General features: G+C 48.7%; 1 protein-coding gene and 1 long non-coding RNA gene across 2 annotated transcripts; one reads left to right on the top strand and one right to left on the bottom strand.

Moving 5' to 3' along the window:
* Positions 1 to 3372: 3372 nt before the first annotated feature.
* On the bottom strand, positions 3373 to 19187 carry LOC125345457. Its single transcript, XR_007209734.1, has 3 exons — positions 19055 to 19187; positions 8833 to 8838; positions 3373 to 3383 (listed from the first exon to the last, which is right to left on the bottom strand). It is a non-coding gene; the product is annotated as an uncharacterized LOC125345457 (long non-coding RNA).
* Positions 19188 to 21207: 2020 nt separating this feature from the next.
* LOC125345450 (sperm motility kinase Z-like) lies at positions 21208 to 22761 on the top strand. Its single transcript, XM_048337606.1, has 3 exons — positions 21208 to 22206; positions 22439 to 22496; positions 22742 to 22761. The coding sequence occupies exons 1-3, from the start codon at positions 21208 to 21210 to the stop codon at positions 22759 to 22761; spliced, it is 1077 nt and encodes a 358-aa protein (XP_048193563.1).
* The last annotated feature ends 4904 nt before the right edge of the window (positions 22762 to 27665 follow it).

The raw sequence follows: 27665 nt of genomic DNA, 5'->3' as shown, positions 1-27665 counted from the left end.
TGAGGTACAGAGGGGTTACAGTTACCTAAGTAAGTTAATGAGTGCATTTCTTCTTGAACAGTGCTACCCTCCCTCATGTTCTCCACCCCCACTCACCTTCCCCTAAGTTGTACAGTTCATCTCCAACACAGTGTCTAGTGAGTTGCATTATCATTGTTACACTATCACTTTTGTCTCACCGTTTCTGTGATTCCCCTTCCCTTCTGCAAATCAGATATACTTATATACAAGACAAAGGGCACAGAAATAAAAACTAGTGACAACAGGGAATAAACCAAAGGAGAAAAAAGAAATAGCTGAAAAGAGTACATTACAAAAGCCTCTTGTTTCCATTTCTTGGACTTCATTCTATATGGTCCTATGCACCTAGCTGTTGAAATACTATCATCCTCTGCTAAGACTATCATAGACATAGTCTAGTTATTACAAACAAGGGAAACCATGCAGCCTGGGTTTCTTTGGGTCTGGCTTGCTTTGCTTAGTATAATTTTTCTAAGTCTTTCCCTTTCCTTATGAATGGAGCGATGCCATTCTTTCTGATGGAAATATAGAATTCCATTGTCTGTACACCGCATTTTCTTATGCATTCATCTACTGAGGGGCATCTGGGTCTATGCTTCCCTTGAACACTGGCTGTCTCGTGGGCGTGGTATGGGTGGGGCTGGTGGGCAGAGGAGGGAGTGGTGGGCTTTGTGCGTGGACCCTCGGCTGTGTAGCTGTGTGCTTCAGTCGTGCATAACACGTGTTCATGTGGATCCTGCTGGGGGAAGGCCGGCCCCTCCAGACCCCTGTGGCGTACCAGCCACTCCCACGAGCTGGTGTCCTCGAGGGTCCCTGTGAGTCCTAAATCAAATAAGAGGAGCAAAAGTAAGGGATGATCCTTTAAAAATTCTTGGTGAATTTCATGAATTAAAAAGAAGTCTTTCCATAATCCAGGTGACTTCTACCTTAACAAATGGACCTGCTTAGTGACTAGTCATGCATTCAGGTGAGAAAGTGTTCCTTGCACCTTGTTTCACATCACCTGAACCACAAATGCACGAAAAGCTAAGACTGAGAAATCAATCAGTGCAGATGCCCTCGTAGATCACAGCATTCTGGCTGGTCCTCGAGTGTGCATGAAATTCTTTCTGTATGAACAGCTTCTTGTTCAATACATCACTTTTGTTCCATTGAACTCAAATGTTTAGTCATTTCTGGCATCATTAAATAGAAAAAAAGAAGCAAATAGCAGCTAAAGCCTTCAAAAATACATATATAAGGCTGGAGGATTTCAAATTATACCAATCTTTAGTATCTCTGTATTTTTTTATGAGTCTACACATCTATCATCTATCCATAATCTATGTATCTGTCTGGCTTTCTGTCTGTCCATCTATATTATAAAATCCAATTAAGAAAAGCGTGACATCAATTAACATGTATTGTTGATTGACAAACCCACTTGCAACTAGGAGACTGTCTGTCAGGGACGGAAAGAGTACAAATGAAATGACACTGTCTCAGTCATACCCGAAGCCCGATCATGGGGGACAGTGTACGAATTGGGATAAAATATCTGGATGGAATACATCTTACCAGGAATCAGTTCTAGCAATGTAAAGAATTCCAGCCAATAACTGAAAAGCAAATATGCTAATGGACAAAATACCTATGCAAAGGAATCGGTACAGACCCGCCCAGGTCCTGCATGTGCATTTCTCAAGCAAAGACATACAAATGGCAGACAGGGAAATCAGAGAAAACGCTCAACTTCACCGCTCATCGGGGAAGTGCAAATCAAGCTGCTGGGACAACCTCGTCCCGACTCGCACCGGTGTGACAGACGACAGTCACGTTGGCACGTGTGGACGCAGGCGTGTCGAGGAGGACCCCGTGAGGTAAAGAGAGCAAGGCACAGGGAAGCACGGTGTAACCTGAACGGCGTCGGGCGCCTGTGGAAGCCTGATTCCTAGAGGAGGAGGCAGAGCCCCGGGAGCCCCGGGAGCCCCGGGAGCCGCTCGGTGAGGGCCCGGACGACGCGGGAGGTGTCGCATAAAAGACACACAAAGGTGGAATTCCAGTTAGACAGGAATAGTAATAATAATAATGTGCACCTGTGGTGGCTCATAGCAGCACACCATGGACTTGAAAATTGCTAAGTGCGTAGAATTAAGTATTCTCATGACAGAAATTAAGAAGCGGATAGAACATCCTCTCCACCCAGGTTCCAACTTCCCGTGACATGCGTCGTGTCAGCCCGGAGTGTACACAGCTTGTCTTATCCATGAGTTATTGTAATGAAGAAGAGAAATATCATGACATCTTCCCCTGTTTCTGCAGCCTGAGTAAAAACACCTGCAGTGCAGACTTTAAAATTCGTCCCGATGGCGACAGATCGGGGTGGGTTGAGGAAATCAGAGTTGACGAAAGTAGGTTAACCATCTTTATCATCTCTGCCCCGAGACCAAGCTCTTCCCAGCGAAGCAGAGCTCACTTTCAAGTTTATAATCAAAGGAAAAGTAAATATAGAAATGAAACAGATGGAGATAAAAATATTAACTGTGTTTTTAAGTGAAACTGAAACTGTGACATATATCTAGGCCATATGGACTTTCTAATAGTTCTTTGCTGCCCTTCCCCTAAAAATACACCTGTTCTCTCCACTGCAGCATGGGGCACCCCACACAGGTCTCCACGGGGTGGGGGGGGCGGTGTGCCAGAGTGCGACCCCACAGGCTGCCCCGCCCTGGCCTATCTGCCCATCTTAGCAGCCATCCTGCCCCTCTGCTGAGTGGTGAGGAGACAGGGCATTTGAAGAGGGAGCAGACAGGAATTGTCCCACGTGATTTCCTCACCAGAAGACTGAAGGCTCCTTCTCCCCAGTAGGGATTTGCGGGGCGCCGGCTCCTTCCCCCCCTCCCCATTCCCCGTGGGCGGGAAGAGGCCCTGTGGAGCAGCTGGGCGGTGGAACACACTTCCTAGCTGGCCTTGCCGTCCTTCCGTGAATACACAACCCGGCGTTGGGAAAACAACCAAAGAAGAGCAGAAAGCCCTCAGGGTGGCGGGCAGAGGACTCCCGCCTCCCTTCACTCACTCGGTGCTCCCCGTCTGTTATCTGCACCTGCACGGCTAAAACCCAAGATGTGAACATTAGTTCATGATTATACGCTAAATCCCAGACGAAGGCCGTGCTGCTCTTCTGATATAGACAGTGTCCGTCTAGCTTTTATTAGCCTATGTTGTTAAAGCTTTCAGTTCACTGCAAGTTGTTAATAGCTTACTGCTTCTAAAGTAAAAGGGATCACCGGTGTCCCTGCGGTGTATTTGGGGCTCGGTGCCCTGCACACAAGGCGGTCGCGGCTTTCTCTGGGCCCCTGCAACTTGGTGTCCAGGTCCGTGATCTCTGCAGAGCTCCCTGGGGGTCCACGCCAGGTGGGCGCTGGGAATGAGTGTTGCTGGTTGCTGGACTGTGAATGCGGCTGTCGGTGAGGGCACTCGGTCCCTCGCCGGGCGCACGCCGCTGCCGAGATCATGTGCCCCTCGGTGGCATTCTACACCCCTCGGTGGCAGTGTGGTGACAACACAACAAGCTGGCAGCCTCCCTTTGTCACTAATGATGCCTTGAGTGACAGCCATGGTGTCAGAGCGCTGTGTGGCGCCCCGCCCTGCTGTGCCCGGTGTCAGAGCTGCCCCTGCAGCAGGGGCTGGGCGGGCAGGGGGGGGGGGGGGGCGCAGCCCCGCTAGGACAGGCTGGGACTCCGGAGTAAGCGGCTCCTCCTCCTCACCTTCCTCCTCCTCCTAATCCTCTTCCTCCTCCTTCTTCTCTCTCTCTCTCTTACACACACACACGCCTGGCACACCTGTGCACACACAGGTACCTCCCCTCCCCTCCCAGGCACTGCAGGTTCTCAGGAGAGTGTCCCCTGGAGGAAACGAATCGTGGTGGTAATTCAAACCCCTCCAAGGACCCGGCCCTCTCCTCCTGGGACGGGAAGAACGACTCTCTTTCTTCACCCTGCTTTACCTAAGTAATTACATAGAAACCCACCAAAGCCATTTTGCTCTTTTACATTTGAATGTCACCAGTTCCGGTTTTTTCACCTTGGTTTAAAAAAAAAAAAACAACCTTTACTTATTATTTTTTTCCTGGCCTCGCATGCCCGGCTCCGGCCGTGCAGAGCGGGCGTGCGCGCGAGCGGGCGTCAGCTCAGTCTCCCCGGGCTGGGCGCCGCCGCAGGGGAAGCGAGGAGCCTGGAGCGGGGGAAGCGGCTTCAAGAGGACGGGGGGGGGGTGTGGACGGACCTGGGGCGTCGGAGGAGACAGTGGCCTGGTGATTCTTCCCTTTCGTACCACAAGGAAAGTTAGACTCTTCCCGACCTGCATGAGGCCCGCCGTCCGTCTGTCTCCACAGTGACCAGCGAGCCGCTGCGCCTTGTGGACCTGGCCCTGCGCTTAGGCCACACGTCTGCGCCACGTGTCAGACGCGCAGGACCGCAAGCGTCATCCAGCCGGCTCAGACTTCCCAGCTGCCCGGGAAAGTGTGTTATTTCACCCTGCTCTTCTGCCATGGCAGACATCGCAAAGACTTTCCAGCATGTGCTCAGGGTTAGCTGATTTCTAGAACCTTCCCACTGGACAGCTGGTGCTTTCCTGAGTCCTTGGAGAAACTGGCAGCTGAAATGACCGAGTAGAGCTGGGTTTTTCTCTGGAACCTGACAGTGCCAGCTGGCCTGGGGATGGGCTGCTGGGGGGTCGATCCACTTCAATAGAGGGTGTTTGGGCCTTGTTCATTGCTGTTCTAGTCAAAAGATGGATCTCAGCCACGACTTTGGGCTCTTGCCCTGAGAGAGAGTGGCAGACAATCCCCGTGTTCCTGGAAGAGCCCCGGCACTGCCCTGTTGGAAGTGGCGGCAGAGAAATGTTACAGCCGCCACGAATCTAGGTGGAACATTCAACCACTGTGGGGAGGACGGGGTGTTAGAGCCAGTGCCCCCCCCCCCCCGCGGGTGGCAGGGACGGGGGCGGCACTGTCTGCACGCAGGGGCAACTGTGTGGCGGGTGCTGGCGTGGGACGGCGCTGGGCCCCTGCTCCCCCGCTTTGCTCCTGCCCTGCGTGCTCCAGGCGTGGGGACCGTGTGTCCTGAATGATTCCTGTAGGCCCTGCCCATCCGCGTGGACTGGGAATTCGGCATGGACGTTTCTAGCTCTCGCTCCGGCGTTTGCCGGGTGTAGGTTTAGAGGAAGCCTCACCTGTGAACACAGAAGGTCAGCCTTCACAGAAGACCACGCGTGGACGGCCAGGAGGCGGCCGCGCCCTTGCCGGCTCCTCTGCCCCCTACCATCTCAGGGCTGGACCACAAGGAAATGCGTGGGTGAAGGCTGACCTACTCTTAGAATATTTAATATTCCACTTTAGCTTCCGTACCACAAGAGCAGCGTCAAGGTCTTCGCGTTCCGGCCCATTTGTAAAGCACGGACATGGATTTGGATAATCGCACGTGGCCCGGACTCGCCACCCCCGGCCCCTCTTTCAAGAGGGTAGTTGAAGCAACTGGCAGCTCTCCAGCTCCTGCTGGCACCTCGGCATCCCCAAGGGCCAGTCCGCGTTTGTTCCTCACGAAATTCCTCTTTTACCTTCTTTATACACGTGACTGCTGTCACTCACTTAAAAAAAAAAAAGGACAACTAATGCACACCCACACGGAGGCATGCTACATGAACTTATCTTTTCCTAGTGTATTCAAGACTTTTTATTTGGTCAACACTTGTTCCGACTTAGGGAAAGCTAAACAGATAAAGGAGTGATAGTTTACAAACTGTTCAGAATGGGGAGGGAAGAAAACAGGGAGAAAGTGACGATAAAATGCACAATGCAAATTTAAATGTTGTACGTAAGGGTAGAATATGCTAAAAGTTCTTAACAAAAGAGGATAAAATTAAAGACAGAATTAGGAGTTTGAAAATGTAAGACGGTAGAAGGACTGGCAGGTAATCTTAATCTGGTAGAGACACACGTTTACTATAGAATTTGGGCAGATGGAGTTCAAGAGCCCTAGCAGCTAAAATAAAGCTAAAACCTGACAATTAAGGTGCCACAAGACTAAAGCAGTCAATCACCCAGAAGTGATGCTACTTCAATCCCAGTCTCACAGTCAGCGCCCCCGTGAATCCACCTAAAAAGAATATTTGTCATCTGGGTGACCACACCCAACAATATCCAAAGAGCAGCCACGTCAAAGCCTCATCCCAAGCTGGGCGTTAGAGCTACCCAGCCAGGCCCAGGCTCACAGGAGATGTGGGAATGTGAAGAACTTAGTCAGTACTCGGTCTTGTTACGTGGTCTAAGTTCGTTGCTCAGCTCCAGCGAGATAACTTGAGTGGATACCGGAGGTAAAGGCTCCGCACTGAGCAAGGAGAGAGCGCAGTGTCAGAGGTGTCTGGGGGGACGTGTGTTCAAACTGATGACAAAGGACACTGGGTCTGAGTCCTGCAGTGTGCAGAGACCCTTGACTGGCCGTGTGTGTGTGGAAAGAGAATGGGAGAAACCCTCACAGATATTTCCATCGAAGACTCTAGTACTCAGCCAGGTCTCTAAGCACTGGACAGAAAACAGACAACAACAAACACCTCATGGCCATAAATGAAGATGCCTGTGTTCCTAGAGGAACGGCTGAACCCCCGGGAGGAGCTTATCACTGCTACTGGTAACAGCAAATCCACAAAACCCTTGCAGTTTCCATGAAGGAACGATTCCTCAAGGTACTAAGTTCATCCTTAGTGAACTGGTTCCTTTTGTTGTTTTCATTAGCTTTCATTCAGCAGATTCAAATGACATGCTCCAGAATCTATGCATTTAGTATATCTTTTGTTTAAAAGATTAAATCCTGTTATTACCCCTTTGTGACATTTTAAATATTTGACTTGATACTATAGAACTTGCTTCATAGCTTTGGAACATAGTGAGCCCCTGACAATTGTATATACTTCAATTTCTTGTTTTGAAGTTCTGTTTCTTGTCTGAAAAGAATGAGAATTACTCTGGCCAGAATGGGCTTGATAGTTCTGTGCTTGATTTTTCCTAAGAATTCTCCTGGTTTTCCCGCATTAATTGTGAAAAAGCCAGTTTGGGATTTAATAAGATACCTCTCTTCAGTACTAAGTTTCATGAAATTTCTAATCAGGAAAATGTTTTAGATTTAAAAGTTAATTTATGGCCACTCAAAAGAGTAGATGGATTTTGTCTTCTATTCCTTAGGATAGTAGAAAATAAACATTCACTAGAAAATAAATATCAGCATTCTTGCATCATCTTGAAATAGGATGTATGTGCATGTGTCTAAGTGTGAGTATGCATACATTCAGGTAGGAACTGCTAGGATTTAGATGCTTCCAAAAATCAGAAATTATTTTACCTTACTAACTTTCATGTTTACAACTTTTAATGCCAGACATAGAGTAGATTTTCAAAGTCATCCCTCTAATAAATGGAATGTAGAGACCATAGAAGAAGAATTAATGGAGCATATTTGATATTGGAAGGAAACAATCTTTCAAAAAAATGTCAAACCTATAGAAATTTCATGGCTATTGCTTGATATATAGTCTAAAAACGAGTTCTTTCTAAAAAGTTTTAACAATACCCTTTGTGTGTATCAAGGTGATAAAGTCTATTTACCTTCCAGTCTCCCAATCCAACCCTCCCCCTCCCCAAAGCCTCCTTGAACCTATTCTGGCTTTTCCTATGAATTCTAATGAACTATGTCTCTGTTTTATTTCTCTAGTTATCCACAAACTTCATAAAAACAAAGACCTTCCTTTTGTACTTAGCGTACCATTTCGTGCATATTAAGTAATCATTAAACCTCCACTGAATCAATGAACATGTGCATGGTGATTTATTACAGAATACTAAACATCAGCAATTGCTAATGCATGATAAAGACTGTGGAAAAGACCCACGAGTACGCAGGAGTATAGAGGGCCTTCGAGGTTTTCCCATGAGAACCTTTCAGTCTACTGCCACTCACACTGCACCCCTCTGCATCCCCACCCCAACACCCCCTGTCTCCCAAACTCCTAGGTCATCACTGGAATAATTCTATGCCCCACAAACTCCAGGACAGCTGATCGACTGGAAGTCTACGTGCGTCATAATTCATCTTTACTCACTGGAACTTTGGCCTAGCACTGGTATAATATTGCATGTGATTAATTGTGCCATAAAGTCTGTATGTTCCGCTAATGTTTGCTTCTCTACAGAGGATCCTGCCTGCTCTCCTGTGTTCCATAGTGAACTCGGTGGTGCAGGGACTTATCATTTGCATGGCATTTACATAAATTTACATTTCCCTATAACCCTATTAATTTTACATAAGAAGAACACTTAATTGGGAAGAGAATAAAACCAAATCCTATAATTCATAATGAACTGGATCCTATAAGAAATGGACAAAAATATGGAATGTATATTAAATGACTGGAAATAATAACTGTCTCCATATAGGGATATCTACTTGCAGGCACATGCTATAAATCTTAAATCCTTGATCGCCATGTGAAGATCTTTAGGCAAATAGAGCGAAGATGCCACTGTGGTGGAAGTTAAGGTTTGTATTTAAGGACAAAGGAGCACGTTCTTGGTAAAATCAAAACTCCTGAGCTGGTCCTTCTTAAACCTATGGCCTGCGGTGAATGCACGGCGGTGACACAAGGGAGGGAGAGGCGAATTCTGCAGGCAGAGGACCTGGGAAAGTCCATCCTCCCTCTCCCGAGGTCCTCACTCCTGCTCCTCCAATCCCTGAGCTCCTCCCATCAAGGGAACAGCCTAGGAAAGAAGCTAGGAGTGGCTACTGGCAACTCCCACTTGGAAAGGGGAGCTCTCTTTGCGACGTGGTCATTAAACAGGCACACACCAGCGACATCCTGGTCCTGCTGACCTCCATCTCGTCCCAATGCCAGCGTCTGTGCCCCCGAAGTGAGTGCAGGACTCTGGAGACGAGAAGCACTGTGATCTCAGATGGGTGGGGGTGGGGTGCGAGCATCAGAAGCAAACGTTGATTTGTCACCCTTGGGCCAGTCTTGCCCGTGACTGTGAAGTAACTGAAAATGTAACGGGAATCTTGACTGCATGAGAATGAGTTAGGATGGGACTATCAGGCCACCAGAGGGACCAAATTTAATAAGCCATTCAGAGCCATCACTGCCACAATGTTCTTCGTGTGTTACCCACAGCTGCGCCACTCGGTAGCAATTCCTACCATCTCTGACCCACCAGGGAGTTGTTACTCTGACTCCTCAGGTGACCAAGGTGCTCACTAAGGTTACATAAGGTGCCCAAAGTCTCAGAGCTAATAAGTAGCTGAGTTATGACAACTCAGATTTTAGTCCCTTAAATTGTAAACACTTTTTAATTTGAACCATCAAGTGGTTGATATAAATGTTAATCCTAGGGCTGGGAATGTGGCCTCGTGGTAGAGTGCTTGCCTAGCATGCAGGAAGCCCTGGGTTCGATTCCTCAGCACCACATAAACAGAAAAATCCGGTGCTGTGGCTCAAAGTGGTAGAGTGCTAGCCTTGAGCAAAAAGAAGCCAGGGACAGTGCTCAGGCCCTGAGTTCAAGCCCTACAACAACAGAAAAAAAAACCCAGACAAACAAAAATGTCCTATTAACCTGACCATTGGATGTGTGATGAATGTATAAAAACTCTGCTTTTTGTCTTATATTTTAAGGAGAAGATGGAGGGCAAGCAGCATGAGCGGGTAAGAAGGCAGAGCTCTCTCTCTCTCTCTCTCTCTCTCTCTCTCTCTCTCTCTCTCTCTCTCTCTCTCTCTCTCTCTTGTGGAAGCTCAGGGGCTTGAAATCAGAGCATAGATACTTTTTGTTTTTGTTTTTGTTTTGGACAGTCCTGGGGCTTGGACTCAGGGCCTGAGCACTGTCCCTGGCTTCTTTTTGCTCAAGGCTAGCACTCTGCCACTTGAGTCACAGCGCCACTTCTGGCCATTTTCTATATATGTGGTGCTGGGGAATTGAACCCAGGGCCTCATGTATAAGGGGAAGCACTTTTGCCACTAGGCCATATCCCCAGCCCCACATGGATACTTTGTTTCAGTTTCTTTTTTCCCTCCACAAGGTTAACAGGCTCTACTACTTGAGTCACAGCTCAACTTCTGTCTGTTCTTTTTTTTTTTTTTTTTTCCTTTTTGGTGGTTAATAGGAGATAAGAGTTCCATGGAAAGCCTAGGGCACTGCAGATAGGCTTGAAATCTGAGGATTGCGGTTCAAAGCCAGCCTGTTCAGGAAAGTCCATGAGACTCTTATCTCTAACCACTAACAAGACAGAAAGTAGTAGAGCTTTACTCATGGCCTAGTGGCAAGAGTGTTTGCTTTGTATACATGAAGCCCTGGGTTGATTGCCCAGCACCACATATATAGAAAATGGCCAAAGGTGGCGCTGTGGCTCAAGTGGCAGAGTGATAGCCTTGAGCAAAAAGGAAGCCAGGGACAGTGCTCAGGCCCTGAGTCCAAGGCCCAGTACTGGCAAAAAAAAAAAAAAAAAAAAAAAAAAAAAAAAAGATTAAAAGCAAAGAAGTCAAGCCTTGCAATATGTGCATTCTCAACTATGGCCACCAGAGGGTAGCAAAGACAGGCAAAGGAATCAGCCTTAATTTCAATGAAAATATATATATTTTTTGGTGGGGGGGGGCTAGCTACAAATTTACTATTGCATCATGCTCTAAGAATTTGAGTTTTATGTGTCAAATGATTTACAATCATTAACTAGGTAAATTCTCATCATAAACCTATGTGATAATTTCTTTTTCTTTTTTTTAAGATCTGAGACTGGGACTTGATACCTGATCCTTGGCTGGCCCTCTACTAACTGAGCCACGCCTCCAACTCCAAGATTTGCGATTTCTAATTTATAAAGGAGGATAATGAGACAGGGCTGTCATTTCCCAGTCGGAGAACGTGACATGAATTAAATACCTGGCATGACTGTTTCCAACACTTTTCTATGCTGATACATTGGGAAATGTGTGCACACTTGTGTTGGTTGTGTTGTGTTGGTTCATGTGTGTGCACATGTACCTCTGGAGACCACGTCCATTGATATGTGTGTTTTGAAAATTCTGATCACAGGATGTGTGTGTGTGTGTGTGTGTGTGTGTGTGTGTGTGTGTTAACCTTCCTGTGATGCTAAAAAACACTAACATGGGGGCTGGGAATACATCCTAGTGGTAGAGTGCTTGCCTTGTATATATGAAGCCCTGTGTTCAATTCCTCAGCACCACATATATAGAAAAAATCCGGAAGTGGTGCTGTGGCTCAAAAGTAGAGTGCTAGCCTTGAGCAAAAGAAGCCATGGACAGTGCTTAGATAGCAAGATGAGAAAGAGCGGAAAAGACAGAGAGAGAGAGAGAGAGAGAGAGAGAGAGAGAGAGAGAGAGAGAGAGAGAGAGAGAGAGAGAGAAGGTGAACAGGATCCAGAGCCCCGCTGGGGACAGATAAAAAATGACGGCAAATTCCCTTGAGGCCAACACAGCCAAGAGGGCTTTGTCTGTGCTTCGGGTTCCAGTACTGAAAAGCCAGCATTCTAACAGATTCCAGTGACAAATCCTGCCACCACACCCACACTAGAAGCCCCAGGGTGACTCACGGTTCCATTACCTGAGGATGGGCAAAGAGTGGTGCAAAGGAGAACCAAGTGTGGGAAACAGTTGGGGGGATAGGTGAAGGGGATGTGGAGTATGGCAATCCCTAGAAATAGGGGCTCCTCCCACCATGGGGTCCTTTCCACCCCACCCACCCTCTGACATCGTGGCCACACCTGAGCCTGTCCACTGCTCCCTGCCCTTTTTTACAGATAGGGAAACTGAGGCAAGGTGAAGTACAAACATGTCCGGGTCTAAAACAAACAATGGAAGCCGGGCACTGGTGGCTCATACCTATCATCCTTACTCAGGAAGCTGAGGTCTGAGAATCACGGTTCAAAGCTATCCTGGGCCGGAAAATTCCTTGAGACTCTTGCCTCACCAAAAGAGCCAGAAGTGAAGCTGTGGCTCAAGTGGTAGAGCACTAGCTTGAGCAAAGAAGCTCAGGGACAGCACCTGGGCTCTGAGTTCAAGTCCCAGGATCCATACACAGAACAGAAAGAAAAAAAGAAAGAAAGAAAAAAAGAAAGAAAGAAAGAAAGAAAGAAAGAAGGAAGGAAGGAAGGAAGGAAGGAAGGAAGGAAGGAAGGAAGGAAGGAAGGAGATGGAATTGGGTACCAGTACCTCATACCTGTAGTCCTAGCTTACTCAGTAGGTAGAAATCTGTGGACTGCAGAAAATTCCCCAGGAGCCTTATTTCCAATGAACCAGTGAAAAACAAACACCCACAAGTAGAAGTATGGCTTAGAGGGTAGAATGCCAGCCTTGAGTGGAAAAAGCTAAGCAGAGGTATAAGGCCTGAGTTCAAGCCCAAGTACCAGCATCCTCTCCCCACCCACAAATAAATGGATAGGTGTAGCAGAAAGGGGAGAGGGTGAAGGAAGAGATTGAGGGGTGGATAGCCCCTAGGAGAAGCCCAAAGGAGTCTGGTAGGTCCCAGCAATAGAGCTGACAGGGGATTTAACCAGAGAGATCTAGAGGAGTGATGTTCTCATCCACCCACTCCTGGGGTGTCCGGCTCCCCCTCATCATAGTTTATCTTTCAGCTGGGGACACAGCTAGCCATGGCCAGCAACTCCGGCTCCATGGCAGGCAGCTTCTGAACTTTAGACACGTAAACAAGTCTTGGCTTGGCCTGGTGGCCCTGCCCTGCCTTGCCCTGGAAACATAGGGGAATTGGGGTGGGGGAGGAATCCTGCAGACCTGTGTGCCCCCAGTAGGCATGTGTGCTGTGGGTGTTCAGGCTTAGGAGGCAGAAACCAGGCTCTGCCAATCCACTCGTGGTTAGATGTGGGGACTGAGAATGTCCAGTCCATCTATCCTGCCATCAGCCTGTCTGCCTGCCTGTCTCTCTGTCTGCCTGTCCACTGGAGCTTCTTAGGGATTGTTTCTTTCCTGTAAGAGGACTAGGTTGGACCAGGCTCTGATGATTCACTTAGCCTCACTCAGGAAGCTAAGATCAGAAGATCACAGTTCAAAGCCAGCCTAGAGGGAAACTCTGTAATATCTCTTATCACCAGTTAACCACCCAAGAAGCCAGAAGTGGAGCTGTGGCGAAAGTACTAAAGCATTCGCATTGAGCAAGAAAAGCTCGGAGACAGAGCCCAGGCCCTGAGTTCAAGCCCTAGGACCAGCCCTAAAGAAAAAACAATTTTAAGACCAGGTTGAAATCAGGAATCACAACATGAACTTGGGGCACAGAGTACACAGCCAAGACCAACAAGCACAGACGGTACAATGACACCTTCTCTGGGCTTCAGAGGCCTCTGTGCTTGGGCCTACAAAGGCCCCAACACCCCACACCACCACCCCACACCACCACCCCGTGTCTACTACACTTCTAGAAGTTTCCCACCCACTCTGCCTGCAGCTCTTCTTATCTTGGGTAGACCAGGAGGCAGCTGACTGCTAGGAAAGCCCCACCCTGGGGGTGCAGGGGGCAACCAGATCAAGGGACCCCTGGGCCTGCTAGAGCCTGATAGAGATTGCTGAATTGGGGGGGGGGGCTTTATCAGCTGGCCCTGTGTGGTGAGGAGGCCAGGTGAGCGGGGTCCTAGGTTCTGAGTGGCGGGGATACAACATTCAACCTTTTTCTGGTTTGTTTGTTGTGGTTTTGTCAGTCCTGGGTCTTGAACTCAGGGCCTGGGCACTGTCCCTGAGTTTATTTTGCTCAAGGCTAGCACTCTACCACTTGAGCCACAGTGCCACTTCTGGCGTTTTCTGTTTATGTGGTGCTGAGGAATCAAACCCAGGGCTTCATGCATGCTAGGCAAGCACTCTACCACTAAGCCACGTTCCCAGCCAGTAATCAACTATGTAATGAACTGGATCATAGCATCCAGAACAGTGTGGTGACTTAGAGCAGTCTCTAGCCACAGATTTCTTAGCTGCACACTAGTCACAACTTAATCCCCCTGATCCTCAGTTTTCTCAGCTCTGAAACCTCCTGTGATACAATGGCTCATGCCTGCAATCCTAGCTACTCAGGAGGCTGAGGTCCAAAGATGGTAGTTCGAATCCAGGCTGGGCAGGAAAGTCTGAGACGCTCATCTCCAATTAACCACCAGAGAACCAGAAGGAGTGCTGTGGCTTAAAGTAGTAGAGTGCTAGCTTTGAGCAAAAGAGCTCAGGGTCAGCACCCAGGCCCTGAGTTCAAGCCCCACAAGCAACAAAAACCAAAGAAAAGGAAAAGCTAAGGAAGAAGGAGAGGCCCTCAGTTCAAGCCCCAGGATAGGTGTGCACACACATGGGTACACATATATTCTCTCTCTCTACACACACACACACACACACACACACACACACACACACACACACACACACACACACACACAGCTTTGTGGATAAAGGAAATTGATACTATCTTCACTGTTGATGGCTATGTGCTTCCTGGAGGACAGGCAACCTCATTCCAGGACGAGATGAGCACCTTCCAGACGATGTAAAAACACTGGATGGGTGTGGCTTCACCAATCACAGTGGGGCTCAGTCTTCTGAGCAGATGAGGCCTCAGAAGTCCTGTGCATGGGGCTCTCATACCTCCAGATGCAATGAGGCCTCAACTCCAGAGATAGCACCAAACAACCTGCCATTCAGTGGAGGCTGCAGGCTCACGCCACAGGCCCATTCCTCCCCAATCAAAGAGATCTGGGAAGCTAGGCACTGGTGGCTCATGTCTATAATCATAGCTACTTAGGTGGCTGAGATCTGAGGGTCACAGTCCAAAGCTAGCCTGGGCTGGCAAATCCATGAGACTCTATCTCCAATAAACTACCAAAAAGTTGGATGTGGAGCTGTGGCTTACGGAACAGCACCCAAGCCCTGATTTCAGGTCCCAGGACCAACACTACATTAAAAAAGAGATGTGGGCATCTTCTGGGTTGCTGCCTTTCTCTACATGTGCCTTCCTACCTGCCCCTCAAAGGCACCTTGGGAAGGCCAAACTGCTCCCATCAGCCAGCCACAGGACAAGCAAGGACTGACCACCTCTGGGCCAGCCTGATAAGGCAGGGGACACAAGACCACACACATGGACGCCCACACCCAAAGCCATGAGTCTACTGTAAGTCCAGATTGACAGGCAAAGGCCAGGAGCAACAGTGGAGACTGACTCTCGAGTCTTAGAATCTCATGTTTACAGCCTAGAATTCTGACCTGGGAAAAACCCCAGCGACTTATACTCAGGGTAATAGAGCACTAGCCTTAAACTGAAGAGGTCAGGGACAGCACCCAGGCCCTGAGTTCAAGCATCAGAACCAGCACGAGCATGTGCGCACAAATGCAGAAAGATTGAGAGGAAGAAAGGAAGAAAAAAATAGAAGGAAGAAAAAAAGGAGGGAAGAAAGAAGAAGGATGGAGGAAAAGGGAAGGAAGGAAGGAAGGAAGGAAGGAAGGAAGGAAGGAAGGAAGGAAAGAAGAAAGGAAGGAAGGGAAAGGAAGGAAGGAAAGAAGGAAGGAAGGAAGGAAGGGAAAGGAAGGAATGAAGGGAAAGGAAGGAAGGAAGGAAGGACGGGAAAGGAAGGAAGGAAGGAAGGAAAGTAAGAGGGAAGGAAGGAAGGAAGGAAGGGAGGGAAAGGAAGGAAGGAAGGAAGGAAGGAAGGGAAGGGAAGGGAAGGGAAAGGAAGGGAAGGGAAGGGAAGGGAAGGGAAGGGAAGGGAAGGGAAGGGAAGGGAAGGGAAGGGAAGGGAAGGGAAGGGAAGGGAAGGGAGGACGATCAAGAGCTAACGAGGGCGAAGACTGTGATGAGCTACTCTGGCATTCAAGGCCTTCCTTGGTCTGGCCCAGCCTGAAGTATGTACCTGGCCTCTCACTACTCTGGATTCTTCAGCCCAAGGCTCACAGCTTTTTCCTATCCACCCCACCCCCAACCCCAGTCCCCACTCTCTAGAATCTCTAATTTATAGAAGGCCCCCCCCCACCAGCCCAAGCCATAAAAATGTGTGGGGTGAAATGAACCATGCAACTAGTGGGAAATGACAGGAGAGGGAAAGAAAGGAAAGGGATGGCATGGTCTAAAAAGAACTGTATTCACACAGGGCACCTGTAATCTTAGCTACTCGGGGGCTGAGATCTGAGGTTTGCAGTTCGAAGACATCCTGGGGAGAAAAGTCTCCATCTTCCTAGCTCCCATTTTCCTCCCACAAACAAGACAACAATCAGCTAGTGTTAGTGGCATTTCTCAGTGTAGTGAGGGCAATAGAAGTAGCACCTTGCTAGGCAAACCCTGATGAGCCTGTGTGCGTGCTTAGGTTTGGCCCTTGGAACAGCTCTGTAGAAAAGCAGAATTCTCCACAATAGTCTTTAAGTAGCTAAAGAAATAAACAAGTTTTGTCCACAGGTGCTACACTATGTCATTTTAAATATTCTGTTTTTATTAAAAGCTATCACGTATGCAAAGAGATAGTATGACACCTAGAGAAAAAGGTGGCTGTTGTGCCAGATTCCAGTCTTACTGGAGAATGTACTAAAAAAATAGTGATGACAACATACAGAAAGTACAGTCTGTGTTGGATAATGTGTCCAGTGCTAGAGGTAGGGAAAATGGTGAGGGTGACTGAGTAAAAAAATGTACACATAAAAAGTATAGAGCCAATATTCCGCTTATAATGGTGAAACCACATGTATTTATATCCTAAGATCAGCAACACAATGAATATATCTACTCTCAGCACTTTTAAGTTGCACTGTACTGGTGTTGCTAGCACGGTCAATTTGACAATTGAAACATAAGTATGTAGATAGGAAGGAGTATAATTATCCTTATGTGCAGATAACATTATCTTTGTATTTGTGCTGTCCTGGGGCTTGAACTCGGGGACTCTGTGCTGTTTCTGAGCTTTTTCACTCAAGGCTAAAGCTCTACCACTTGAACTGCACCTTCACTTTTGGCTTTTTTTTTAAATGGTTAATTGGAAATAAGGGTCTCATGACTTCCCTGCCCAGATTAGCTTCCAGCTGCAATCCTCAGAAATCAACCTCCTGAGTAGCTACGATTACAGTCAGCTATGTATTTATTTTTTTGGTGCTGTTCATAGGCCTTGAAATCAGGGTGTAGTCCCAGCAAGGACTTGTTCTTGTTCTCCTCCTCCTCCTCCTCCTCCTCCTCCTCCTCCTCCTCCTCCTCCTCCTCCTCCTCTTCCTCTTTATCCTCCTCCTGTCCTCTTCTTGTTCTTTTTGTGTTGGTCATTGGGCTTGAACTTACGACCGGGTTAATGTCCCGGAGTTTTTGCTGCAGGCTCCATTCTTTGAGCCACAGCTCAGCTTCTGGGGTTCTTTGCTTGTTTTGGGTTTCGTTGGTGGCTCATCTCCTATGAAGGTAAGGTCACTACAACAGTGCCTGAAATTGGAAGACTGGGATTCGAAAACAGCTCAGGCAGGTAAGTCCATGAGAATCATCTCCATTTAACCTCCAAAAGAGAGCAGGTAGTCGAGTGTTACCTGTAATCAAAATACTTCTGTTTCAAGGTCTGAATTCAAGACCTAGGACTGACACACACACACACACACACACACACACACACACACACACACTCAGTAATTCCTACTGGACTTTTCTGTGTGTGTTGGCTTAGAATTGAGAGCTTCAAGTTCTGTCTTTTGTGTAGCTTGAGCTGCAGGGGTAAGCCACCAGCTCTCCGCTCATTTTAACAACTGTAATTGGCTAGTGCTCTACCATTTGAGCCACACCACCACTTCCAGCTTTTTCTGTGTATGTGGTACTGAGGAATCGAACCCAGGGCTTCATGCATGCGAGGCAAGCACTCTACCACTGAGCCACATTCCCAGCCCACTCCTGTTTGTTTGTCTTGTTGTTGTTGTTGTTATAATGACAAAGGTGATGTATAGTGGAGTTACAGTTTCATTACCAGGTAATGACGGTATTTCTTTCTGCACAATTGCCTCCCAAAGTACTCCCCCTCCTTCCTAGGGGCCGTCCAGCACTGAGAATGCTGTCTTCCTTCTATGACTCTATTGCCCTGGTAACTGACTGTTTAGAAAGATGTGATCCTGACTCCTTAGCAACCAGGAGAAGGGACACATAGTTCCTGGGATGGGATGAAACCAAGCAGACCCCTCCACTCAGTGTGCTGCCTAGCTCAGACGGGGGGTGTGGGGGGGAGGACAGGAAGGAAAGTGCCTCAAACAGTTCTGCACCATTTTTCTATTCATTTCTGACAGGTGAGAGCTGGGGGACTTATCCAGGGACTCGTCCAGGATCTCCATCTTGTCTGGGAAGGAAGGGGCCTCATCTTGCTGCTGTCCTCCCTGGCTTGCTCCCTTGCCAATGATTTCCCACATCAGCCAATAGATGGGGACTCAGGAAACGTTGCCTGCTGCAGGTGGAGTCACTCTAACCCAAACTATCCTGATGACCACAGGAGTTCACATCTGGGCCGGTGCAAGCAGTGGTGACACTTGCTGCCACTGTGGCCGGGAGTGTAGAGGTGGCAGTGTTGGGAGGTTTGGTAAATGGAATCACAAGCCCTGTGTGGGTACATACAACACACACACACACACACACACACACACGCACGCACACACACACACAGAAACAAAACAAAGTCAACATGTTGCTGCTGGCAACTGACTTTTCTCCAGATTGATTTTATATTACTGAAAAAGCCTTTGCGAGAGCTAGACAGAGAAAAGTTCTAAATTTGGAGCATAATACTTGATTTGTTTTTCCTTTGCTATCTGAAAAAGTCTTTCAGCAGGGCATTGGTGGTCACAGCTGGCATCCTAGCTACTCGGGAGGCTGAGGATCACGATTTCAGGAAAGTCCCAGAGACTCTTATCTCCAATTAATTACCAGCAAACCAGAATTGGAGCTGTGGCTCAAGGTGGCAGAGTACTAGCCTTGAGAAAAAGTGCTCAGGGACATCCTCCAGGCCATGAGTTCAAGCCTCACGATTGACCAAACAACAACAAAACTTTCCTAACTTGCTGTCCTATCTGATATTCCTCTTAAATAGCTGAGCACCCTAAAAACAGTGCCACCTAAAATAGCATTACACCATCCCATCAACTTGAGTTATATTTTCTCTCAGGCTCTAGAAATCAGTTCCTGACCATTCAAGGGATAAAGGCCATGGCACTAACCACAGTCATTTATCAGACAATTGGGACAGGCAGGGAAACGTTAAGCACTTTCTTACATTATCACCTCTCTTCACAATAAAGATGAACACCACCTTCCAGTGCATTGAGCCTCGGGCAGCCAATGAGGCAGCCACCAGTCTTGGAAGGCTGACATGAGCATTGACACACTGCTTTAGTGAACACACAGAAAGGTACTAGTGTAGGGTTTAAATCTTCTAAGAAGTTGTCTTACCAATCAAGTTTCTAAAGTGTGCTAAGATAGACTTCAGAGATGAACATTACAGAAATATGGGTACAAGGAAAAGTTTAGAAACATCTAGAATATTCATCAGTGAAGGATGATGACAGAGTACATAATTGCACGTATAAGTCCAATGGTGTAACTCCTTTGAACAACTAACCCTTTGAGAGAATGAAAACAAAATGGAAATATGCATGTGGGGAGCACACAAATAGAGACAGAAAAATTGAGATTAAATTATATTTATTGTGAACTATATAAAAAAAATAGCAACTTGAGGGTAGGGATGGGATAGAGAAAAATGGAGAACGACAGAAACTGTGCCATCAATCAAGATGCATTGTATTGACCACATCTGGAATCAAATCCCCCTTTTTGTAAGTACAACTTCTTAATAAAAAATATATGTTTTCCAAAAGAGCACTGAGCCCTGACTTCAAATTCCAGTACTGTCCCAAAATAAATCTAGAGGCTGGGAATGTGGCTTTACAATAGAGTGTGTGCCGAGCATGCATGAAAGTTTGGGTTTGACTCATCTACACTACATAAGCAGAAAAGGCTGGAAGTGGCGCTGTGGTTCAAGTGGCAGAGTGCTAGCCTTGAGCAAAAAGAAGCTCAGGGACAGAGCCCAAGCCCTGAGTTCAAGCCCCACGACTGCCCCAACCCCCCTACCCCACCCCCTGAAAAATAAAATAAAACAAGAGAGCCCAGGGCCTTGGTAATACTTCTAATCCTAGCTGAGGAGATCTCAGGAGGCTGAGAGCTAAGGATCCAGATGGAAAGACATGCAAAGAAAGGAAGGAAAGTACATGAGACTCTTAGGTCAACTCACCAGCGACAGGTTGGAAGTGGGGGCTGGGAATGTGGCTTAGCTGTGGTTAGTCTCTCCACCGCAGAGAGGCCCGGATGCGGCGCCTGCCACGGGGAGGCCGAGGGCCTGGGCCTGCAGCGCGGGAGACCTGGAGGCGCTGGGCCGCAGTCCTCGGGGTTCCTGAGATGCCGCCATGCGAGTGACCGCGGCAGCCATGTCGAGCCACGTGGGTGACCGCGGCGTCCACCTCGGGCCTCGCGGGTGACCGCGGCGTCCACCTCGGGCCTCGCGTGTGACCGCGGCATCCACCTCGGGCCACGCGGGTGACCGCGGCGTCCACCTCGCGTGCTTGGCGGCGGTCCTCGGGCCCTCGCGTCCTTGACAGCTGGTGCTCGAGGCCTAGGCGCAAGACCGCCACGGGGGCCGATGTCACCGGTACCGCCTGTGATTGGTCCATCCCTCGGTGTTGTCACGGGCCTGCCTGTGATTGGCCCATTTCCTCACCTGTCATTCCGAGGCCAGGCTGCAGTTGCAGAAGGCGGTTCCTTCCTCCCTTGTGGTGCTGAGCAATCCGACTGAACTCCTGCGATCAGACAAAAGGCTGCACTGAAACCTGAGCGAGGTTGAAGCTTTCATTTGGGGGTGGGGGTGGGGGGGAGGGAGGGAGGCTTGGGGTGGTGTCGGTTGGGGGAATTTCCATTATTCTGGAGGTTATACTGTGCTAAGCTGAGCTATTGTTGAAATGATTTAGCTAAGTTTAATTAAGATTTAATACCCACCACATTGCTTTATCTAAGTTTAAGATTACATACCTACCCTATTATTTAGCTAAGTTTAAGATTTGTTACCTGGCGTATATATCCAGATAAGTCTACTTAAGATTCACGACCCAATACATTTCCCTAGCTGTCCCATCAACAATATGGAGTTAAGTCACAGCGAATGTACCACATTCTCCTCCCAAGACGAGGAGGCCCTTACCAGCCAATACTATGTATATCACACCATTGGCTCTGGCACCTATGGGCATGTGAAGAAGGCCTGTCACCACCTCACAGACAAAGAGGTAGCAGTGAAAGTACTGCAGACAAGAGACTACCCCATACTGGTAGAAAATGAGGTGGACATTGTTAAGTCCCTGAGTCACCCCCACCTGATCAGGGTGTACCAAGTGATCCAGGGAGAGGAACACACATACTTGGTCATGGAAATGGCCACCAAGGGAAACCTACAGACCTGGATCCAAAATTCACGCTGCCTTTTTGAGAACGAAGCCAGAAAGCTTCTGCAGCAGATATTAAGTGCTGTGCAGTACTGCCATGTCAACTGGATTGCGCACCTCGACCTAAAGCCTGACAACATCCTACTGGATGAATATGGCAATGCCAAAGTCAGCGACTTTGGGTTAAGTGTAAGAGTTGCCCCAGGGCAGTTGCTCACAGAAGTCCGAGGAGCCTATGTCTTCCGTGCCCCTGAGATCTACTTGAAGAAAGCGTATGATGGCTTCAAGGTCGATGTGTGGTGTCTGGGCACAATACTTTTGTTTATGGTGACGGGACAATTCCCTTTTCAAGGGAGCAATAGCAACCAGCTACGTGAAGCAATTGTGCACGGCAGGTATGAGATACCATTTCACTTGAGTGCAAAAGGACAAAGCATCATTTCCCAGTTCTTAACTGTAAATCCAGAATACAGGCCGAATATACAACAAGTCATGGTGCACCCATGGTTGGCTCCGATTGAGGAAGGCTCCCTGTATCAGGATGAGCCACTGCCCAATCACCTAGACCCACTGGTTGTCACCATAATGTGTGACATGGGCTACACCGAGCATCAGATCCACGAGTCAGTAACACAGAGGACATTTGATGCCGTGATGGCCACCTACCTGCTTCTACAAAGTGACTTCAAGTCAGACAGTGTCAGCTCTGCACAATTAGAACACTTGGGTACTGGAAAATACACAACTTTCACAAACCTTTCCACCTTCCCTCTAGAGGAAAGAGAGTTTACCTTCCCAGATTCAATCTTCACCATTGCCATCTCAGTTTCTGTGGGCCTGGGATGAGAAGCAGAGTGGCAGAAATGCCTTCCCACCTGCCAGTCCAGTCTGCTTCTTGCAGAGGAGCTCCAGTCCCACTATCCTCTCCCAGGTGGACCTGGAGCCTGCCCTCCACTGCTCCTCCACCCCCAAGAACTACGGGGAAATGGGTTTGCCTTCCCAGATTCAATCTTCACCATTGCCATCTCAGTTTCTGTGGGCCAGGGATGAGAAGCAGAGTGGCAGAACTGCCTCCCCACCTGCCATTCCCCTCTGCTTCCTGCAGAGGAGATCCAGTCCCATGGTCCTCTCCAAGGAAGACCTGGAGCCTGCCCACCACTGCTCCTCCAACCCAAAGAACCACGTGGAGATGGGTTTACCTTCCCAGATTCAATCTTCACCATTTCCATCTCAGTTTCTATGGGCGAGGAATGAGAAGCAGAGTGGCAGAAGTGTGTCCCCAACTGCCGTTCCCCTCTGCTTCTTGCAGAAGAGCTCCAGGCCCAGTATCCTCTCCCAGGTAGACCTGGAGCCTGCCCTCCATTGCCTTTCCACCCCCAAAAACTACAGGGAGATGGGTTTACCTTGCCAGATTCAATCTTCACCATTGCCATCTCAGTTTCTGTGGGCCTGGGATGAGAAGCAGAGTGGCAGAACTGCCTCCCCACCTGCCATTCCCCTCTGCTTCTTGCAGAGGAGCTCCATTCCCAGTATCCTCTCCCAGGTAGACCTGGAGCCTCCCCTCCACTCCTTCTCCACCCCCAAGAACTACGGGGAAATGGGTTTACCTTCCCAGATTCAATCATCACCACTGCCATATCAGTTTCTGTGGGCCAGGGATGAGAAGCAGAGTGGCAGAGGTGCCTCCCCACCTGCCGTTCCCCTCTGCTTCTTGCAGAGCAGCTCCAGTCGCAGTATCCTCTCCCAGGGAGACCCAGAGTCTGCCTTCCATTGCTTTTCCACCCCCAAAAACTACGGGGAGATGGGTTTACCTTGCCAGATTCAAACTTCTCCATTGCCATCTCAGTTTCTGTGGGCCTGGGATGAGAATCCGCGTGGAAGAATTGCCTCCCCACCTGCCATTCCCCTCTGCTTCTTGCAGAGGAGCTCTGGTCCCAGTATCCTCTCCCAGGTAGATCTGGACCCTGCCCTCCATTGCTTTTCCACCCCCAAAAACTATGGGGAGATGGGTTTACCTTCCCAGATTCAATCTTCACCATTGCCATCTCAGTTTCTGTGGGCCTGGGATGAGAAGCAGAGTGGTAGAACTGCCTCCCCACCTGCTATTCCCCTCTGCTTCTTGCAGAGGAGCTCCAGTCCGAGTATCCTCTCCCAGGTAGATCTGGAGCCTGCCCTCCATTGCTTCTCCATCCCCAAGAACTACGGGGAGATGGGTTTACCTTGCCAGATTCAATCTTCACCATTGCCATCTCAGTTTCTGTGGGCCTGGGATGAGAGGCAGAGTGGCAGAAATGCATCCCCACCTGCTATTCCCCTCTGCTTCTTGCAGAGGAGCTCCAGTCGCAGTATCCTCTCCCAGGTAGACCAGGAGCCTGCCCTCCATTGCTTCTCCACCCCCAAAAACTACGGGGAGATGGGTTTACCTTGCCAGATTCAATCTTCACCATTGCCATCTCAGTTTTTTTTGGCCTGGGATGAGAAGCAGAGTGGCAGAACTGCCTCCCCACCTGCTATTCCCCTCTGCTTCTTGCAGAGGAGCTCCAGTCGCAGTATCCTCTCCCAGGTAGACCAGGAGCCTGCACTTCATTGCTTCTCCACCCCGAAAAACTATGGGGAGATGGGTTTACCTTCCCAGATTCAATCTCCACCATTTCCATCTCAGTTTCTGTGGGCCTGGGATGAAATGCAGAGTGTCAGAAGTACCTCCCCACCTGCCATTCCCCTCTGCTTCTTGCAGAGGAGCTCCAGTCGCAGTATCCTCTCCCAGGGAGACCCAGAGCCTGCCCTCCATTGCTTTTCCACCCCCCAAAACTACAGGGAGATGGGTTTATCTTGCCAGATTCAAACTTCTCCATTGCCATCTCAGTTACTGTGGGCCTGGGATGAGAATCCGTGTGGAAGAATTGTCTCCCCACCTGCCATTCCTTTCTGCTTCTTGCAGAGGAGCTCCAGTCGCAGTATCCTCTCCCAGGTAGACCAGGAGCCTGCCCTCCATTGCTTCTCCACCCCCAAAAACTACGGGGAGATGGGTTTACCTTGCCAGATTCAATCTTCACCATTGCCATCTCAGTTTTTTTTGGCCTGGGATGAGAAGCAGAGTGGCAGAACTGCCTCCCCAACTGCCATTCCCCTCTGCTTCTTGCAGAGGAGTTCCAGTCCCAGTGTCCTCTCCAAAGAAGACCTGGAACCTGCCCTCTACTGCTCCTCCACCCACAAGAACCACGAGGAGATGGGTTTACCTTCCCAGATTCAATCTGTGCCATTGCCATCTCAGTTTCTTTGGGCCTGGGATAAGAAGCAGAGTGGCAGAAGTGCCTCCCTGCCTGCCATTCCCCTCTGCTTCTTGCAGAGGAGCTCCATTCCCAGTGTCCTCTCCAAAGAAGACCTGGAACCTGCCCTCCACTGCTCCTCCACCCACAAGAACCTCGGGGAGTTGGGTTTGCCTTCCCAAATTCAATCTGTGCCATTGCCATATCAGTTTTTGTGGGCCTGGGATGAGAAGCAGAGTGGTAGAAGTGCCTCCCTGCCTGCAATTCCCCTCTGCTTCTTGCAGAGGAGCTCCAGTCCCAGTCTCCTCTCCAAGGAAGACATGGAGCCTGCCCTCCAATGCTCCTCCACCCCCAAGAACCACGGGGAGATGGGTTTACCTTCCCAAATTCAATCTGTGCCATTGCCATATCAGTTTCTGTGTGCCTGGGATGAGAAGCAGAGTGACAGATGTGCCTCCCTGCCTGCCATTCCCCTCTGCTTCTTGCAGAGGAGCTCCAGTCCCAGTCTCCTCTCCAATGAAGAGCCCAAGCCTGCCCTCCACTGCTCCTCCACCCCCAAGAACCACGGGGAGATGGGTTTACCTTCCCAGATTCAATCTGTGCCATTTCCATATCAGTTTCTCTTGGCCTGGGATGAGAAGCAGAGTGGCAGAAGTGCCTCCCTGCCTGCCATTCCCCTCTATTTACTGCAGAGGTGCTCCAGTCCTATGGTCCTCTCCCAGGAAGACCTGGAGACTGCCCTCCACTTCTCCTCCACCCCCAAGAGCCAGGGGGAGATGCAGCGCTGCAAAGCCAAATCCCAATCCCTGCTCCCTGCATGGCTTGGATATGAGAACAGCCTCTGCAGGGTTAGCAAGAGTCAGGGCTGCAAGGAGCCTGGAATGGGGCCTAGCAGATTCTCCTGGAATGAATGTCAAATGCAGCCAGAGGAGGCTGCACAGCAACTGCCCACTGTTGTGTCCCCAGCGTGCTCAGGAAACTCCCCTGGCTGCTGTTGTTTTGGGGGCAGAAACAACACATCCGAGGTAAATGCCCTTCCCTCTGGGCAGCCTCAGGATGATTACAGAGACTCTAGACCCAGGAGAGAGCAGGGAAGAACGGGGGTGTTTGGCAGGATAGTCGCTGCCCTTTGCAGACTGTGCTGCTGTGTGCTTCCCCAGGAAGAGAACATTTCCAGGGATGGCAGAGACTGAAAGACCAGAGTCACTGAGAGCAAGATGCCCTGTCATTGACTCACACAACCCCAGTCAGGGGATTTGGAACAACAGGGGCATGCAAGGGAACCTGAGCTGGAGGCTCTGAACACTGCTAACCTCATAGAAGACTGCTCTGATGGTCACCAATTGTCCTGCCTGAAAACACTCGACTGATTTTCTTCCCAAAAAATAAAAGAAGTGAAAGTCCTGCAAAGTCAACAGGAACATTCATCTGAAGGAAACAACTGCGATCCCACTGTCTGTGGTTGCCTGAAACCGCTGTCGGCTCCGTATTCTCCATCCTTAGCACACTTAGGATGAACGCGCATAGTGCAGAGGTGTTGGGTCCCACTTTAAACCTAGCTAAATCATTCATCACTTAAGCTTCAAGTTGTTTTTTAATTAGTTCTAATTTTACTTGTAGTGTGTATACAATCCCCCATAGCCTTCCTTTAGAAATGAACATGGTATAAATTAATTCTATAAGTGATTTTATAAGTATAATATAACTCTCCCTTCTTTAAAATCCTAAAAAAAAAATAAAAATTAAAAAAAAAAAACACAAAGAGAAGCAAAGCAGCCTAGATGGCTGCTGGTGATGGGGTTGACTTGGGCGCAGCCCCTCGGGCGAGCAAGCGCCTGAGTGATGACCTCTGCTGGTGCCCACAGCCCCCTCCCGGGCCGGGTCTCTGCCCAGAGCTCAGGGAATAAGGAAGTCAGGTGGTGCCCATCCTATCAATTCTCCCAAGGCTGCACAGCCTCAGGGGGCAGAGCACAGAGCTCCATCTCCACATAGGCTGAGAACTAAACAACCCTTCCTTCCTTCCTTCCTTTCTTTTGTTCTTCCTTTCTCTTTTCTTTTTTATTCCCTCTGCTTCTTTCTCCCTTCTTTTGTTCTTTGATTCTTTCTTTTCTTTTCTCCCCTCTCTCTCTCTTTCTTTCTTTCTTTTGCTTTCTCTGTTTCTCTCTTTTTTTCTTTCCTGTATGTGTGTGATTTATTGCTTACAATTCTCATGGTTTTTCCCACCTTGTCAGGGTGAGAATTAAGATTCACAACCATCAGCCTACTGAGAATCTAGAATTTCAGGCAAGAACAAACATCACTCTGATATCTAAGATCTTTCAGGGGCTTTTCTCTTCTATTACCTTCCTATTCATTCATAATATTATTATTTTTTTATTGTTGCTACAGAGTTGGGGTCTGCTAACCCTAGAGCTTATTTATGCTCAGGCCTGAACATACTTCTTGTTTGTCTTTTTCCTTCCTTCCTTCCTTCTTTCCTTCCTTCCTTCCTTCCTTCCTTCCTTCCTTCCTTCCTTCCTTCCATCCTTCCTTCCTACCTCCCTCCCTCCCTCCCTCTCTCCATCCCTTCCGTCTTTCCTTCTTCCTTCCTTTCTTTCTTTATCTCTCTCTTTCTTTCTTTCCTTCTTTCGTTCTTTTCTTCCTTCCTTCTTTCCTTCCTTCCTTCCTTCCTTCCTTCCTTCCTTCCTTCCTTCCTTCCTTCAGTCCTTCCTTCCTTCCTTCTTGGTGTAGTTGTGTGTTTTCCTTCTAGCAGGCTCTACAATTTCAGACAAAAGCTCAGCTTGTGACATTTTATTTATTTGAGTGGTAATCCTGCTGATCCTAAGGATGGAAACTCAGGGACTGCCTGCCAATTTTCCCCAATTTCTGTATGTTATTTTGTTTTTGCTC

Source organism: Perognathus longimembris, unplaced genomic scaffold (genome assembly GCF_023159225.1).
Source record: "Perognathus longimembris pacificus isolate PPM17 unplaced genomic scaffold, ASM2315922v1 HiC_scaffold_5664, whole genome shotgun sequence".
NCBI lineage: Eukaryota > Metazoa > Chordata > Mammalia > Rodentia > Heteromyidae > Perognathus > Perognathus longimembris.
The sequence above is the reverse complement of the archived record's forward strand: the minus strand, read 5'-3'. Positions and strand labels throughout refer to the sequence as shown.